Here is a 16436-nt window from a genome sequence, read left to right as displayed (position 1 = left end):
TATATTGAATTGAAATAGACTATTAAACTTATTATCATTAAAGGATTTGATATTAAAAACAGTTTACATTGAGAAATATAAAATAATACAACTTTACACAAAATATAATATAATCTCTCATTAGTTGTATTACTAAAATGATAAGTGAGATATAAAGAATAACAAAAAGCAAATCTGCGGCTTGGAATGAGAAGCCAAAAAGAAAAGAATATTGCATCACTTGCTTCCGCATGAGAATAGGCAGCAACAAAACTGGAAAACAAATGACCAATTCATTATCAAACACCAAAACCAATTGTATTAATTTAATTGCTACAGGGAAACTTGCCTTGGATGGAGGAGGGGAAGTAGAAGTCGGGGATGGCTGTTGGGGTATAGTTGGGAATGGGAATGCCGCAGATGCAGCTTGTTTTTCCTCTTTCACTCTGTTGAATATTACTGTAAAACCTTCTCCCGAAGTGGGATCTGCTTCATCCCATGCTCCAAATTTCGGAACTGACGCTGTTCTTTGATGCTGCTGCTAAACGCAACCCGTTCATCCTCAAAAATCATTACAATGTTTTATATCTCTGTTAAAACAATAATAATAATAATAATTCGCATGCAGAACCAACACACTCACTCCTTCATTAGATGGATGGCTTCCTCTTCTCTGTCTCGAATTCTGCGACACAGCCGATGTAGACAATGTATTATTATAGTTAATTTCCTCACCACCAGCCACGCCCTTCTTTCTGTCACGTCTATAAGCAGCCTGCAGCAGCGAGTAATCGGAACTGCTTCTATCACTGCCACATTCTGATGTCATGCTCTTATTATGGCTTGAGCTCTTTTGTTGATCAGATTCAGAAGGCTCCCTCTTAATTCCACCCATCTGATTCTTTTCTTCACAAACTGAATTCAGACGGACCCGACCAAAACTCAATTCCACTTCACTTTCGTGCATGAAGGCCTCTGGATTCTCCTGAGGATCATTTGGGTTTATCATTACACCGCCTTTCTCTTTGCGAGCATTGTCAAAGAAAGCTGTGTAAGGTACGTTATCATTCTCCCAGTTTCCGAATTTGGGAACATGAGAACGTCGCTGTGCCTGTGACCAAGTCATTCGTTCAGCAACATGCATATATTTCCATCTCATAATAATGACTTTGACAACCAGCTCTTGTTTCTAAGGATTCAGAAACCTTCAGCTATAGGCTATAGTTTTACACTTGATCATTAGGTAAAACACTAGGGACCTGTTAATTTTAGAAACCAAACAGTTGCCGGGAATTAAAAGATAGGAACCAGTTACCCTCCCTGCAAGCATTTCCTAGGTTTAGGTATTAATTTGACGCCCATATTAGGTAAGTTAGGCACCGCCTGTTTAACCACAATTTGTTAAGGATTTAGATGATGAGAAATTACTTTCCCAACCCCAAAGTCACTTTTCCGATTTGATGGTTGTCGAAGGGACATTGATTGTTAGCAGCAGAGGCAGTTGCAATTATTAATCTGCTATATTACTTCTAATTTTTGAGTGAAACAAAAATATATATATATATATATGTCTACCTTCCAGCATAGTAAAGAATGCTTGACAAATTTAACAAAAGCTATGATATATAACACAAAAATAAACTTCCAACAAGGCCTTTCCGAAGGCCTATAACATAAAACAACAAGAATCTATGTCACACCATCCTACTCCGGAAGAAAAAAAAAAGAGAAGACACGAATGCCAACTACAAAGAGGAGAAAGGAAAAAAGAAACAGAAGGATTACGGATAAAATTAAGACCACTTACAGCCATTGAGCAGTTGAGTTGCGATGAATGATTTTGTGACCTAAAATGGTTAGCAGAGAAACTATGAAGGAAGAAGGAGAACAAGTATGAGATATGAATTTAGTTTGGACCATTCCAAGGTACCCCCCGGAAATTGCGAGGTTCTAGCTTCGCAAACTGAGACAATGATTCGATGACTACAAAGTTTCAGAAAACCAATGAAGAGTTTGTCCTCATCTTTGCGCCATCTTCCTCTGTGTCTCTTGTATTCCATTCTTGAACTTGCAGCAATCTCAATGCTCTACAGTTTAACTGTGCAACTGAGGCTGCTCTCGTTTCGATGTTGGCTTTTACATAACTAATTGGCATTGAACAGAATTGCCTTCTCCTTTCTCTAACAACAAAGCTAGCATATTGCATTTCTGTCATTAATTAACATAAGAAATGGCTTTTCAGATTGCCATTATCTATATCAACACAATCCTCCCTCTGCAGTACTGGTCATCGAAGAATTCATGTAGCAGTAGCACTTCATTTTAAATGGCGGGCTTTAAACAGTAATTGCAGTCCCTCCTCCTAACAAGGTTCTATTCTACTTCTAATTCCATCCACAACCTGTCGATGAAGTAATGGTTATTCTTGAGACCGACGCATTAGGTAGACAAAACAAGATTCCGATTAAGAATTAAAAGGATATTATTTCAAAGAAATTGGACTTGATTGATTTGGAAGAAAGCAGTCAAGTGAGTTTTCTAATTTAACAGCGTGTGCTTAATAATAATCAATAGCTGTATCTGACTTGCCATGATTCAATAAAGCTACTTAACCAAATGCATGCGATTATAGAAGGCTACAATATGTTTATGTTCTGATTCAAAATCCATATACAATAGCAGTTGGCGTGGTAACAAAATTCAAAAACCAAATAAATAAATAAAAAAAATTCCTCATATTTGCGAGTGCATCCTTCCCTTTATATGCTCTCTCTCTACCAACATTACTCCATTTATACCTTAAGTGAAGTCCAGGCGCTTTCATGTCCAATTCACTGAGGGGAGAGAAACAAAAGAAAACAAAACGAAAAGTCAATAGTTGATATAAGCAGGTATTGATACACGAGCAGAGAAGGCCTACAAAAGATCGACCTATTGTCTTGTTAAGCAACCAGAGGAGCAGAGCCAATTCAATTCCAAATATAGTGTGAAGCCATGTCCTGTCCATCATGGACCCGTAAACAGTCATGCCTGCCCTATTGTTTTCCAAATATGTCACTGCAGCCCGGTGTCTTGATGATTAGTCACACGTATAAATAAGAAACCTTAAACTAATGGATTTACTTTGTTCCCACTAACCTAAAGCCTGCCTCTTTTGGAATGAGATTGTGTGCGCAAAAATTGGCACCAGCTTGGTGCTACTGTCCGGATCATCATCCCCATCGTCATCATCATCATCCAAAACCCAATCAATGTCGATAGGAAACACTTGGCGGATAGAAGCAGACTGGTTTGTTGGCGTCTCACCCTCCATGTCATCGTAAGAGTTGATTGTAGCACAGACATGCCATTTTGCAGCAAGGCTTGTGATAGACTGTGCCTTGTGAGTGATTTTTGTTGCACTTCTTAGACATATGAAGAGCCCTGTCACCAAATTAATGGAGCACAGCTGCTCCCACAATCCAAGTAATTAGTAAGTCTTCTTCTCTTGCGTAGAAAGAAAAAGAAAATCTCAATTGTTGTAGTAATCAGATAATACTGTGACTGGGGATTTAAAAAGACATACTAGGAGTTCTCCGGCCTCGAAGATGTTGTTATTAGCAGTTGAACGAGTGGTCACAAGCAAGGAAATCAACTGACTTGCAGTGACCAAAACCAGAGACAACAAGATGAACCTTCGAAACCGATGGCTTATGACACGAAGATTTCTTCTGATCCGGAGGTGCTCTTTTAGGATTGAACCAACATCGCTTTCCATTTGAAATACTTGAGCGAAGTCCTCAAGTCTAAGTATTTGCAAATAGCAGATCAATCGGTAGATAATGCAGACAAGGATGTAAATCGAAATTCGATAGGCCCAAGAACACAGCTGCAATATGCAAGCAATCGTGTCACTGACATACTTGTTCTCAAAGTAGGGTATTTGGGTGGCTCCTGTGGTGTACCACCATATTCGGTAGGCGGCCTCTGCAGTTAAGCATGGCAGCACAAAAATGCAAAGGAGCTTCATGGATTTCTGCAAGAATTCAACTTTCACATTTTGGCTCAGTCCCCACAAGATGTTCTTCTTTCATGTAGGCTATTTTAGCAATTCAAAACATCCATTTAAGATCTAATTAAGTAGTAGTCTATTGTTGCAATTCTTCAGGGGATCTGATTTCACATAGCATGAGCTCGTTACATCAATACGAATTAAGACCAATTCTGTATGTTAGTGCACATATTTTTTAATTGTGATCGGAAATTAAAAAGAAGTTCCAAATCACCCCAGAAAGTAAAATCCGACTCGCATCTTAATAAAATGAATTGCTCAAAGGAAAAAAATAATACCTGGAGCTGTTCTTTGTATCCCCGGCGAATCCTCTCAGCTTCATCATCTAGTTTGTCCAAGAAGAGGAACTTGCTAAGGCCATACTTGTGAGACCAAGAAGATAGACTCAAGAAAGAAACAATAGCAAATATAGAAAGAGACAACTGAACGACAGCATCATAAGGCCTTTGATGCTTTGAATCACAGTCAGAGCACAGAAGAAAGAAGTGAGAGACAATAGGAATACCGATGGCGAGAAGGAAAAAGAAGGACCATGAAAGACCCGTCTTCCAAATGTTAGACTGATCTAAGCATACCCATTTCAGGCATAGTCTGAAGCTCTTCATTTCGATTCCGTCGTTGAAAAAGTAAGCAAGATTTTCTTTCTTCTGGGACAGGAAAGATACTCCTCCTTCATTTTCCATAGCTTTGGACACTTTGTCAATATCAGAATCTGTGACCAAACAAGGGAATCGGGGAGCATGTATCTGATGAGAAACAAAATCAAATAGTACTAAATCAGTTCAGTTCCTTCTTAGACTTGTATTGCAAGTCTTATATAATATAAAAATTGGTGATCTTTGTGTTTACTTCTGTGCGACCCTACATGTGATGTGAAAAGTACATAATTGCCAATCATTTTTGGCCGCGTCTTACTGAGTCTGCAAAATTGTTAGTTTGATGTATTCTTTGGACATACTTTAGCATCAAAGTTAAGCTGTGGAGTAATATACTAACTGTTTCTTGGCGCTGTATGAATTAAAAGTGATATGTAACGTGAGAAGAAAAAGTTGAGAGTTTTGGGCAAAATTGGGTCAATCATGTGATGACAGGGACAACCTCCCTCTGTTTCTTTCTTAGGTGGTATTGATAGAAAAAGATGCTGAAGGCGATAAAAATCTACCATTCAGCTCTCCATTACACCACCTGCCAATCATAATCATAAATCCACTGCTTGGAATATGGGCTTAACATCTAAAAGGGTTGAGTGGACCTGTTTATGGGCTCGACCACCCACCCAGTTCATTACAATTTTTTCTTGATTTATTTTTTAATCCTTTATTAATTGCGCTTACTTTGGATTTAAGAAAATATATAATAATAATCCCATTGGTTGGGCAGCTGGCCAGGAATATCCGCTCATAGATAGGAAACGCCCGCCACTTTCTGCTGCCTGCCTAACTCGCAATCACGAACGACGACAAATTTTTCTTTCTTTGTTTCAACAATTTCATGTTCAAAGTTTACCACTATTCTCGGATATCCCAATTTCAACCTCCTAGATCCACCTTTCCCCTTGTTCTCTTCACTACCGTTTATTTTTTTCCTTTTCTTTTTCCCAAATAAATGGCAACGATGAGTATCTCGCCTACTACAACTGCTGCTGTTTATGCAATCTCAAATTCTAAAGCCCTTTCTTCTTTCAGCTCCCGTAACGGTTTGTCTTTTATTAGCCTCTCTTCCCCTCGATTTAAAGCTACTGGGTAAGTACTTTCTTGGCGACTTTTCCAATCATTTCTCTCTTCATTCTATTCACTATCTTCCAATTTTCTTAATAAAGTTCCAAATGCTTTTTATAGAAAGTTATGTCGAGTCCAAGCAACAGTTTTGCGGGAAAATGAGGAGAAAGTGGTAATAGACGAAACATTTCAACCCAAATCTTTTACTGATGATGATGACGGCAAAGGAGGACGAACAGGTGGGGACCCACCGGATACTTCTCTGGAGAGATGGGTTATCAAGCTTGAACAATCTGTCAATGTCTTTCTCACGGCAAGTTCTATTATCTTCTCTTCCTTTTTCTTTTCATTTTTTTATTTACTTTTTTTCTTATGTTAAAAGCTCCATGAATTGATCTAGTGCTGCCGGTTTATTTGTCATTGTGCTTATTTGACAAAATGTGAATTGAAAACTTTTAACATTTTCTTTCAGCTGGATGTAACCCATGGTTTAGGATTTCCTCATCTGATTATACTTACACCCTCTTGTTCTTTCCAGGATTCAGTCATAAAGATCCTAGACGCTTTCTACCATGACCGTGATTATGCAAGGTTCTTTGTGCTGGAAACTATTGCAAGGGTTCCATATTTTGGTGTGTGCCAATGTTCCCTTTTACATTCAAAAGTTATCTAATGGCCATTATTAGCAAGTCTTATTGCAAAATTAACTAGCTGGGGATCCTTCAATGTTACCTGTGAAGAGTTTGATGGGTTACCCCATTTATACTGCTGCTATTGGCTAGGGAATGATCTCCAGGACATGTTTGTATACTTGATTATGCTTGCGTATATCATAACATTATCAACAACATGCCAGAAAACGTGATTCATTTGGAATTACACATCACAGGGAATGAAAAGTTATTTCTGTGGTTTTGTCTTATTGAAAATGTGATCTAGGTCACGTTTACGTATTGCTGTCTTTTCTCAAAACCTCTATGATTCTGGCCCAGGTTTCCTTTGAATAGTATATAAAATTGTTTATTTTCCTAGTCGTGACCTCTCATAATCATTTGATTGCTGTAGCAGCTTTTATGTCTGTCTTGCACATGTATGAGAGTTTTGGTTGGTGGAGAAGAGCAGATTATCTTAAAGTACATTTTGCTGAGAGCTGGAATGAAATGCACCATTTGCTTATCATGGAAGTAGGTATTCTTTATATTAATATAATTACACATTTAGATTTTTATAGTTTCTTGTTCATTCATCTTACTTCGTAGTTTTTGGTAGTCGGACAAGTTATGCTGTGTGTTCTTGTTATAATGTTACTTATGATAGGGAGCTTGTTTCTCTGTCAAATCCATCAAATCTTGTTATGTTACTTACGCCAATCTCTTCCTATTTCCATCTATGATATCTTGCATAGTTTCTTTTATTTGAAACAAATAAATTGGAAAAATATAATATTGATGAATGAAATTAGTACCAATACTAATCAGTGAGAAAGTGGAGAAATGCAGAGGGTGTAAGCACACAAATGCATATCTGCCCTCCTGCACTTGCACCTAAATATCTTTTCTCTCTCTCACCTGAATTTGAATTTGGGCTGCCAATTTAATGGAATTATTGTAGTAGTGCTGCATGGTTTATTTGATTCTAACAGCATGGTGATTTGGTTGCAGGAATTGGGGGGTAACTCTTGGTGGTTTGATCGGTTTCTTGCACAACATATAGCAATCATATACTATATTATGACAGTCTTCATGTATGCATTAAGTCCAAGAATGGCTTGTAAGTATACCTACATTTTACTTTTTGATATTGTCTGCCTTGCATCCTGAGATCTCATTCATTGAGTGAGATCCTAAATGGAACCATATAATGGAGCAAGGAAGCAAGCCTTTATGATATATGGAAACATAATCTGTTTCTTGGGTTTCCCTATACTAGTTGTAGACCTGTTGTTTTCTTTTGTTATGGATGATTTTAAGTCAGAAAAGAACACATCATAATATAGAGCTACTTTTCTTTGTTTGACTTTGCAAGCATCTAAATGCTGTTAAATATGATGATTTTGATATGCTTAAATTTGTCATTTCGGCAGATCATTTTTCTGAATGCGTGGAAAGCCATGCATATGCAACTTATGACAAATTCATCAAGGCACAAGGAGGTATATATTTAAGAGTTTGATATGCTGACTGGTAATCCTAGGATTGTTTTTCATGCTCATGTGTCATCTGCGTCACAAAGTTTCAGATGTATTATTAATTCTAGTTGCTTGCTTCTTTGTTTCCTTGTTTATTAGGTTAACTATTTGTTGTCCGACTAACCAATAATACCTACCATGATATAAGTCGAATTAGTTTCACCTATCTCTGGTTGTGAGGAATTTTATGCACCCCCTGAGTGCTATTATATCCACAGTTTAATGATTTAAGAGATCCTTTTGTCTGCAAGTGCAAACAGTTAGATGAATAATCCTCATCCGTTGTTTAACATTATAGATTCGCTATTCTCCATTTACAAGTGCACCAATACTGATATATACTGGTTGTCTGTCTTTATTTATAGAGGAGTTGAAAAAATTGCCTGCACCTGAAGTTGCTGTAAAATACTATACAGAGGGTGACTTGTACCTGTTTGGTAAGTTTGTCTCCTGATGGCCTATCATCGTCTTCTAACATGTGAGCTGAACTGATGCTTTCTCAAATCCTTTCCCAGATGAATTTCAAACTTCCAGAGCTCCCCATTCTCGAAGGCCGAAAATAGGTAACATGCCCTGCCCTGCCCTATATTATTATGAGAAACTTTGATATTTTAAGAGCTTATTTTATTTTTCCTGGTTTTTAATTGAGACAGTGACAGATGCAATGTTTGTTTTTCAACTATTCTCCCTTGCAGATAATTTGTATGATGTATTTTTGAACATCAGAGATGATGAAGCTGAACACTGTAAAACCATGAGGGCTTGTCAGACTCACGGGAACCTTCGGTCTCCCCATTCACATGTAGAGAATGATATTGAGGATGTATCAGGCTGCATCCTTCCGGAAGCAGATTGTGAAGGGATTGTTGATTGTATGAAGAAATCTTTGACGTCAGCTCCATCAAAAGAAGAGATTAGAGGGGGTTAATTTATTTTTGGTACTGTATACAAAAAGAAACAGTGTAGATCCTAAGTATTTGCTTACAAATGAAACATACATACATATATATATATATATATATATATATATATATATATATATATTACATACGAAAAGAGGAAAAAGAAAAGAAGTCATTTTATGTTTTGGTTTGTAAGTGTGGGTATCATCAATTTATTTTCCATATAGAAACAGAGGTTATTATATGAGCTAAAAATGGCAAGTATCTGAGCTAAAAAGGTAAAAATAGGTTTGTTTGGCCCAAATCACAAAAGTTCAGGGGTGAAATTGGCCATTGTTCCTATATAAACATATCACTTTAAATGAGTGTAGCAAGTACCAAACTTTTTGAAGGGCCATAAAACGAATAACAGAAAACCGGGAAAATAAAAGTTCCAAAAGCACATACCAATTAAAGCTTAAGTTAAGTTGCATACAACTGCCCCATAATCTTGTTTTTCTTTTGTCTCTCTTTACAAATTCTCCCTCTAGATTTTACCCACTTTGTTCTTTAGGATTTTCCTTTCCTCTCACATATATATAATTTCCTAGTGCCTCTAAGTAGGCGATGTTCTATGTTTTCAAATGCTTTATGCTTTTGTTGGTTTCATATCAAAGATCTCAAGTTTGCTTCTAAGTGCTCAAGTGGCTTTTGTACCTGTTTCTTCCAAGAGGCACAGAAGCAAGGGATTTACTTTGCATCTAGCAGCATCATTGTTTTCGCCTTTATTAGCGAAGTAGTCAAGTTGTCTACACTCTGATCTCGGGTGAAAATGGCTTCAGAGGTGTTTGCCTTTGGCTTTCGGGGATGATCTTTCCCCCTCCTCCGTTTATATATCAATGCATGATTTAGTTGCTATTTTTCCAAGCCAAAGTGCAAAAGCATAGCAACAACTATTCCCTCTTTGGATTTGCACGTTGGGGTTCTTGAAGCACTAAAGCCGCTGCTCTTCCTTTTATCTGTTAGGATTACAATATTGTTAACTTAGTTTTAATTATATGTAACTTGCCCAACTTCGTTGGGCTTTGCCCATTTCATGCAATGAAGTTTAATTGTTCAAAGAAAAAAAAAACAAAAAGTTGCATACAACTAATTTCTTCCCTTTTTTTTTTTTTCTTTTTTTTTTTTTAAATCTCTCGTCTTTCCAATACAAGGAACTCCTTTTCAAAAAGTAGCTGCTCAGAGTCATTGGGCCAAAAACACTATTAAAAAGGGTCATCTTTTCTTTACTTGTCATGGATCCAAGTAAGGAATAAAAATGGAGTGGGGCATCATATCATATGACTAAAGCTGGTCATTTTAGCTATTTTTCAACATCTATCACTAGTACTCTACCCCCCCTTTTCTTTTCTTTCCATTGTCATTGTCTGAGCTCCATAGCAGCAAAACAGAACCTGCCTGCCTAAAACATACTCCAAACTATGGCACTCAGCAATAATGTTATCGGTGCCATCAACTTCGTTGCAATGCTCCTCTCTATACCGATCATCGGTGCTGGGATCTGGCTGGCAATGGAGCCCGACAACTCTTGCGTGAGGATTCTACAATGGCCAGTCATCATTTTGGGCATACTCATTTTGGTTGTGGCTTTAGCAGGGTTCGTAGGAGGATTTTGGAGAATCCCATGGCTCCTAATATTTTATCTCATTGCAATGCTCATCCTTATAATATTGCTTGCATGTTTGGTGGTTTTCATTTATATGGTCACCCTTAGGGGCTCGGGTCACCTTGCACCAAGTAGAACCTACTTGGAGTATCACCTTGATGATTATTCAGGATGGCTTCGCCAAAGGGTTCAAAGTTCTTATAAGTGGGATCGAATCAGAAGCTGCCTTAGCTCTAGCAGTATGTGTGCTGAGCTGAATCAGAGTTATCGCATGGCTCAAGATTTTTTTAATGCTCGTATTACCCCCTTACAGGTAAACTTTTACTTTTTCTCTTCTTCTTATTTTTAATTTTAGTTGAGCTTCCATGTTTAAATCACATAACTTAAATCTGGAAGAAAATCTCTACTAAGATTAAGAAAAAGAAAAGGAATTAAATCTTCAACGGAAGGAAAAGAGAAAAAAAAATTCTCTGTTTTAGGTCATTACTGTATCTATCCTGTTCATGGTCATTGTAGAAACACATTTTTGTTTATGAGATTTTATCCTCCTAGTTATATGATATTGTTTTTGTCCCGAAACGAAGGAATGCGACCTTCTTGATATTTCACTTTAAAGAGTAATATGGAAAGTAATATAGAAACACTACTTTCTTTGGCACTATAAGAGTAACCCTTTTATTTATTTTTTTCTTTAACAAGAGGGGTCTTGTAAACGTTGAATGATAAAAGCTAAACTCATGTTTTATGTTGTTAATTTTTGTTGCTTTACAGTCAGGATGCTGTAAGCCTCCTACCCAATGTGGGTATACATTTGTGAATCCAACGTACTGGATAAGTCCTATCAACAATGCTGCAGATATGGACTGCCTGAATTGGAACAATGACCAAAATCAACTTTGCTACAGTTGTGATTCGTGCAAGGCTGGATTGTTGGCGAATATTAAGAAAGAATGGAGAAGGGCAGATATCATACTGCTGATTACTCTTGTTGCCTTGATATGTGTGTATTTGTTAGGTTGCTGTGCCTTCAGGAATGCTAAAACAGAAGACATATTTCGAAGATACAAGCAAGGTTATACTTGAACTTGAGTTTAAGTTTAGAATGAATGTTTTCAAGTTGTAAGCTATTTGTTGCTGTTATTTGCTTCTGTTAAATGTATGAATTCCATTTTAGAGTGTAGTGTGCTAGAATGACTTTTATGTTTGCGATTTTTGGGAGTGATTGCGCAATTTGCGGGTGGTGGGGGCACCGAAAGTTGATTGATTATTATAGAAAAACATTTCATCGACACAAAATTGAAAAGGTAGAGGTGGGTGGGTGGGGCCATATTTAATTTAATTGCCTTGTTGAATGTCGAATGTTGAGCCTCACCGCCACAACTTAAGTTTGCTATTGTCAGCCACCCAAACCAATCGAATCGAGTAGTCGGAGAAAAGAAAATGCAAGATTCATCGAAAGAAGGAACACATTTTCTTAGCAAAACAAAAGTGACAGAGTCAATGTCCAATGTTTTACTGTCCAATTCAGATACACCCGCCATTCTCATCAATTTTCTTCTTCTTTTTCTTTTCTCAAAGAAAAAACAGTAATCACCAACAACATCCGTATTGGCATTCAAATAAAAATAAAATGTGGACGAGCAACAATCGAATCGTCAATGGAAGAATGACGACTGAAACGATATCTCGGCCTACCGAAATTGATATACCTCCCTCTGTTCCAGACAAAGAGACATTCCTAATTCCTGTCCCTTCATCTGACTCTTTTACAGAACGGAGGCCTTTCTTTTTTTTTTTTTACATCTCAAAAACCTTTCAAACAATTTGTTTCTTCTTTTCTAAAAAACAGAGAACAGCAGAATCTGAAGAATTTGTTCAAAAGTTTTGATTTTAACAAATATGCTTAAAAAGATTTTGAAAACTTGATTTGAGAATCACAGAATGCAGCGGCGAAGGAGAGTTTAGAGCAGAGGCCTTCCATCTGTTGCTTGGGTTTTTATAAAGGGGTTAACTGAGCTAACCCTAGGCAGCACTCTCTTTTCACGTGTCCAAAATTACAACTTTGTCCCCCCCCACCCCCCTCCTCTCTCCTTTTCCCATAATATTTTATTGAACTCGCTTTGTCAATTATTATAATACTTTCAGCATTATAATTGTATTTATTTCAAAAGTGGATATTATTTAGTAAACCTAATGGATAATTAGAAAGGCTATTTTTTTTTATTTTTTTATAAAAATCAATTGCATATTTACCGCTCTGATTTTGTGGTTACATTGGAGAAGTTTTGCAGACGAATTATTTATTTTGTGCTATCATTTATTTATAAATAATTTTTTCTTTTTAAGAAAAAAAAGAAGAAAAGTTGAGGTGCAAAAACGAAATATATTATTTTGTGCCTATAGTATCCGTCTTAGCCAGCAGAGATTAAATAACCCACGTCGGATGCGCTGATTGTCGAATTAGCCAATACAAGTAGTCTACTCATCCAAGGGTTGGTAATGACCTAACACCAGGGTCCATCTCCTATTTGATTAAATTAATCTGCTGAATGCACCATCTAGGGTTTCCCCTTTCCAAAGCCCACTTCCTCCTCCACTTCTTTACCTCCGCTCAACGCTCAGCAATTCTCTAATTCCCACTATTAACTTTCATCCTAGCTTCAATTTTGATAGTTTACAAGCTACAAAGACTTCAACTTTCTACCTGACCTTGTAAGTACTCTTTGCTTCCCCTCTCTCTCTCTCTCTCTCTCTCTCTCTTTCTTTCTTTTTTTTTTTTTCAATTATTAGAGCTCAACTCTCAATCATAGTTTGATTTAATAAGAGCTTGGATATCTATATACCCGGGTGTTATTGAGTGGGTGAGGTATAAGGGTGAGGCTAATTTTTATGGGGAAATCAGGTGGTAGGAAAAAGAAGGGAAGTGCTGGTTTAAATCAAGTATTATCAACTGGTGATAACGGTAGTAGTTCAAATTCAACAACCACCCCAAATGCTAATGGTGCTGTCGATTTTGACTCTTCAATATTTTTGAAACGAGCTCATGAGCTCAAAGAAGAAGGGAACAAGAGGTTCCAAAACAAGGATTATGTGGGTGCTCTTGAACAGTATGATAATGCTCTTCGATTGACTCCCAAAACCCACCCTGATCGTGCTGTGTTCCACAGCAATAGAGCCGCTTGCTTGATGCAAATGAAACCTATTGACTATGACACTGTCATTGCCGAATGCACTCTGGCCCTTCAGGTTCAGCCACGCTTTGTAAGAGCTCTCCTTAGGAGGGCTCGAGCATTTGAGGCCATTGGCAAGTATGAAATGGCTATGCAGGATATTCAGATATTGTTAGGAGCTGAACCAAACCACCAAGATGCTTTGGAGATTGCCCGGAGATTAAGAACAGCATTAGGTCCTCGCCAGGAGTCTCAGCAGGACCTTCAAAGCCGTCCTTCTCCTGCTGCATTAGGAGCATCTGCAGTTCGTGGTGCACCAATTGCTGGTCTTGGGCCTTGTTTACCAGCCCGTCCCGTATCCAAGAAGGCTGCAACTCCACCTGCGGGATCAGCTATTTTGGCTGGTAACAAGCTGGAAAAGTCACAAGTAAATGTGATTAGTGAAAATGGTCCTGAGAGCAAAACCCAGCTTCCGAAACTTGTGTTGAAGCCTTCAAGTGGCTCTTCAAAACCTACAGCTGTTCTGGCCAAGGATAACCGAGGAGAATCATCACTATCTTCATCAATGTCATTGCCCATTCACGGGCAGGTCTCGGAGGTAGCAGTTCAGTGGAGGCCGCTGAAACTTGTTTATGATCATGACATAAGACTAGCACAGATGCCAATGAACTGTAGTTTTAAAGTGCTAAGGGATATAGTGAGCAAACGTTTTCCATCTTCGAAATCTGTCCTGATCAAATATAAAGATAATGATGGCGATTTGGTGACTATAACATGTGCAGCTGAACTCAGATTGGCAGAGGCCTCTGCAGACAGCCTCTTGCCTAAGGACCCTAATACCGGTAAAACTGATGCAGCTGGGATGTTAAGATTACATATTGTTGAGGTGAGTCCTGAGCAGGAGCCTCCTCTGCTGGAAGAAGAGGAGGAGAAACCTTTTGAGGCTGAAAGGACCAAGGAGGATGAAAGTGGGTCCCATTCATCACTTGGTGAATCAGTGCTGGAAACAGTTGATACTGAAATTGATAAGGCAGAGAAAGAGGCCCCAAAGGAGAAAACAGGGGCTTCTGAAGATCCAGAGAGCAGAGAAGTAGAGATGGATGATTGGTTGTTTGAGTTTGCTCAGCTTTTCAGGACTCATGTTGGTATTGACCCAGATGCTCATATTGACTTGCATGAGCTTGGAATGGAGCTGTGTTCTGAGGCACTTGAGGAGACTGTGACAAGTGCAGAAGCTCAAAGTCTCTTTGACAAAGCTGCCTTAAAGTTCCAGGAGGTAGCTGCTCTGGCTTTCTTCAATTGGGGAAACGTTCACATGTGTGCGGCAAGGAAACGGATTCCCTTAGACGAGTCTGCTGGAAAGGAGGTAAAAGCAGCACAGCTTCAAGCAGCCTATGACTGGGTGAGGGATAAATATTCTTTAGCCAGAGAGAAGTATGAGGAGGCGCTGTTAATCAAGCCGGACTTCTATGAGGGGCTGCTGGCACTGGGACAGCAGCAGTTTGAAATGGCCAAACTTCATTGGTCATTTGCACTTGCTAAGAAAATTGATCTCTCAGGCTGGGACTCTACAGAAACTCTTAAACTTTTTGACAGTGCAGAGGAGAAGATGAAAGCAGCAACTGAGATGTGGGAAAAGCTGGAGGAGCATAGAGCGAATGAGCTAAAAGATCCTAGTGCAAGCAAGAAGGAAGAAGTGTTGAGAAGAAGGAAGAAACAAGGAAGCATTGAAAGTGAATCCTCGGGTAATGGCGGTCAGGGTGAGATTTCACCAGACGAAGCAGCTGAACAAGCAGCAGTGATGAGATCGCAGATACACCTCTTCTGGGGTAACATGCTTTTTGAGAGATCCCAAGTTGAATGCAAATTGGGGATGGATGGTTGGAAAAAAAACCTTGATACTGCAGTTGAACGTTTTAGGCTTGCTGGAGCTTCTGAGGCTGACATTTCAATGGTTTTGAAAAACCATTGCTCCAACAGGGAAGCAGTTGAAGGAGGTGAGAAAAAGGCTGAGAATGCCAACACTGACACTGTTGGCGAAGTAGAAAAGAGCAAGGAGAAGGATAAAGCATGAGAGAAGTAATTAAGTACTCTGATTTTATCTCTGATACTCCATGGTGTCAACGAATTACCTCCATATGTTCTCCCTAATAATGAGCATGAACTGGAACATGGAAATGCTCGTCTTCTCAGCTGAAGGGTTGAATTGTGGATTGTTTTCTCTTTTGGAATTGAGAATTTTTGTCCGAGCATTGAATATCAGCAGTGATGTATTTGAGAGAACTTTCTTTATAAGGCCTCCAATTTCTTCGAGGTGATGTTTCTCTGTTCACATACTAATGATTTTCTCATAAATTAGTTTTTGGTCTAGGACTTTTGACATTAGTGCTTGATCTTAGTGTGGTTTAATAATGAGATCCCTGATTCTTATGTAACATTGCTTGTTTCATTATTTGAACCTATAGATATGTTTTCAGTTTTAAAAATCTGTTCACTTATAATTTTGATTTGTTGAGCTGCTGGGTGTAGCATGCAGAAATTGTTTTTAGTAAATTTATGAGACAGTGACGAAATGGATTCTCTCTTATTTGGAAGTAAAGGGAAAGTCATGTGAAGTGTGAAGTGTGAAGTGTGAAGACATTAAAAAGGCTGTTCGTATGTGTCTATATTCTATTACACTATAGTATTGAAATTTATATTTTGGGTTGTAGGTGGTGAGAAATTGGGAACTGAAAGGGGATTTCTATGAACTTTGCTATATTTTGTTGCTCTTAAATATGATT

At 38.2% G+C, this 16436-nt stretch overlaps 5 protein-coding genes and 1 non-coding gene across 13 annotated transcripts; 3 read left to right on the top strand and 3 right to left on the bottom strand.

Annotated features, from left to right (window-relative positions):
- Positions 1–31: 31 nt before the first annotated feature.
- On the bottom strand, positions 32–2440 carry LOC8277957 (RPM1-interacting protein 4). Of its 3 annotated transcripts, none has more exons than XM_048375074.1 (3): positions 1787–2440; positions 623–1090; positions 32–517 (listed from the first exon to the last, which is right to left on the bottom strand). In XM_048375074.1, exons 1-3 carry the CDS (start codon positions 1790–1792, stop codon positions 53–55), a joined length of 939 nt encoding a protein of 312 aa, XP_048231031.1. In that variant the 5' UTR covers positions 1793–2440; the 3' UTR covers positions 32–52. The 3 variants fall into 3 exon arrangements, with proteins under 3 accessions (XP_048231031.1, XP_048231030.1, XP_048231032.1); XM_048375075.1 differs by having other exon boundaries at positions 84–252; positions 329–517; positions 623–2440; XM_048375073.1 differs by having other exon boundaries at positions 623–2440.
- A 133-nt stretch (positions 2441–2573) lies between these two features.
- On the bottom strand, positions 2574–5165 carry LOC8277958. 6 transcript variants are annotated; one of them, XM_048375072.1, is made up of 6 exons: positions 4946–5152; positions 4309–4776; positions 3545–3994; positions 3118–3427; positions 2911–3036; positions 2574–2813 (listed from the first exon to the last, which is right to left on the bottom strand). In XM_048375072.1, the coding sequence occupies exons 1-6, from the start codon at positions 4994–4996 to the stop codon at positions 2800–2802; spliced, it is 1419 nt and encodes a 472-aa protein (XP_048231029.1). In that variant the 5' UTR covers positions 4997–5152; the 3' UTR covers positions 2574–2799. The 6 variants fall into 6 exon arrangements, with proteins under 6 accessions (XP_048231029.1, XP_048231028.1, XP_048231025.1 ...); XM_048375071.1 differs by having other exon boundaries at positions 2574–3036; positions 3545–3847; positions 4946–5165; XM_048375068.1 differs by having other exon boundaries at positions 2574–3036; positions 4896–5157.
- Positions 5166–5392: 227 nt separating this feature from the next.
- On the top strand, positions 5393–8980 carry LOC8277959 (ubiquinol oxidase 4, chloroplastic/chromoplastic). The gene is made up of 9 exons (XM_015718813.3): positions 5393–5772; positions 5869–6061; positions 6287–6380; positions 6814–6932; positions 7410–7518; positions 7832–7900; positions 8302–8373; positions 8452–8499; positions 8632–8980. The coding sequence occupies exons 1-9, from the start codon at positions 5636–5638 to the stop codon at positions 8862–8864; spliced, it is 1074 nt and encodes a 357-aa protein (XP_015574299.1). The 5' UTR covers positions 5393–5635; the 3' UTR covers positions 8865–8980.
- A 466-nt stretch (positions 8981–9446) lies between these two features.
- Positions 9447–11683, top strand: LOC8277960 (protein TORNADO 2). The gene is made up of 2 exons (XM_002518366.4): positions 9447–10796; positions 11255–11683. The coding sequence occupies exons 1-2, from the start codon at positions 10299–10301 to the stop codon at positions 11564–11566; spliced, it is 810 nt and encodes a 269-aa protein (XP_002518412.1). The 5' UTR covers positions 9447–10298; the 3' UTR covers positions 11567–11683.
- Positions 11684–12113: 430 nt separating this feature from the next.
- Positions 12114–12243, bottom strand: LOC112534768. Its single transcript, XR_003079025.1, has one exon. It is a non-coding gene; the product is annotated as a small nucleolar RNA snoR111 (small nucleolar RNA).
- A 705-nt stretch (positions 12244–12948) lies between these two features.
- Positions 12949–16240, top strand: LOC8277961 (protein CLMP1). Its single transcript, XM_015718822.3, has one exon. It carries the CDS (start codon positions 13373–13375, stop codon positions 15725–15727), a length of 2355 nt encoding a protein of 784 aa, XP_015574308.3. The 5' UTR covers positions 12949–13372; the 3' UTR covers positions 15728–16240.
- The last annotated feature ends 196 nt before the right edge of the window (positions 16241–16436 follow it).

The sequence above is a fragment of the Ricinus communis genome, chromosome 5 (genome assembly GCF_019578655.1).
Source record: "Ricinus communis isolate WT05 ecotype wild-type chromosome 5, ASM1957865v1, whole genome shotgun sequence".
NCBI lineage: Eukaryota > Viridiplantae > Streptophyta > Magnoliopsida > Malpighiales > Euphorbiaceae > Ricinus > Ricinus communis.
Note: the sequence above shows the minus strand (reverse complement) of the source record. Positions and strands in the feature narration are given on the sequence as shown.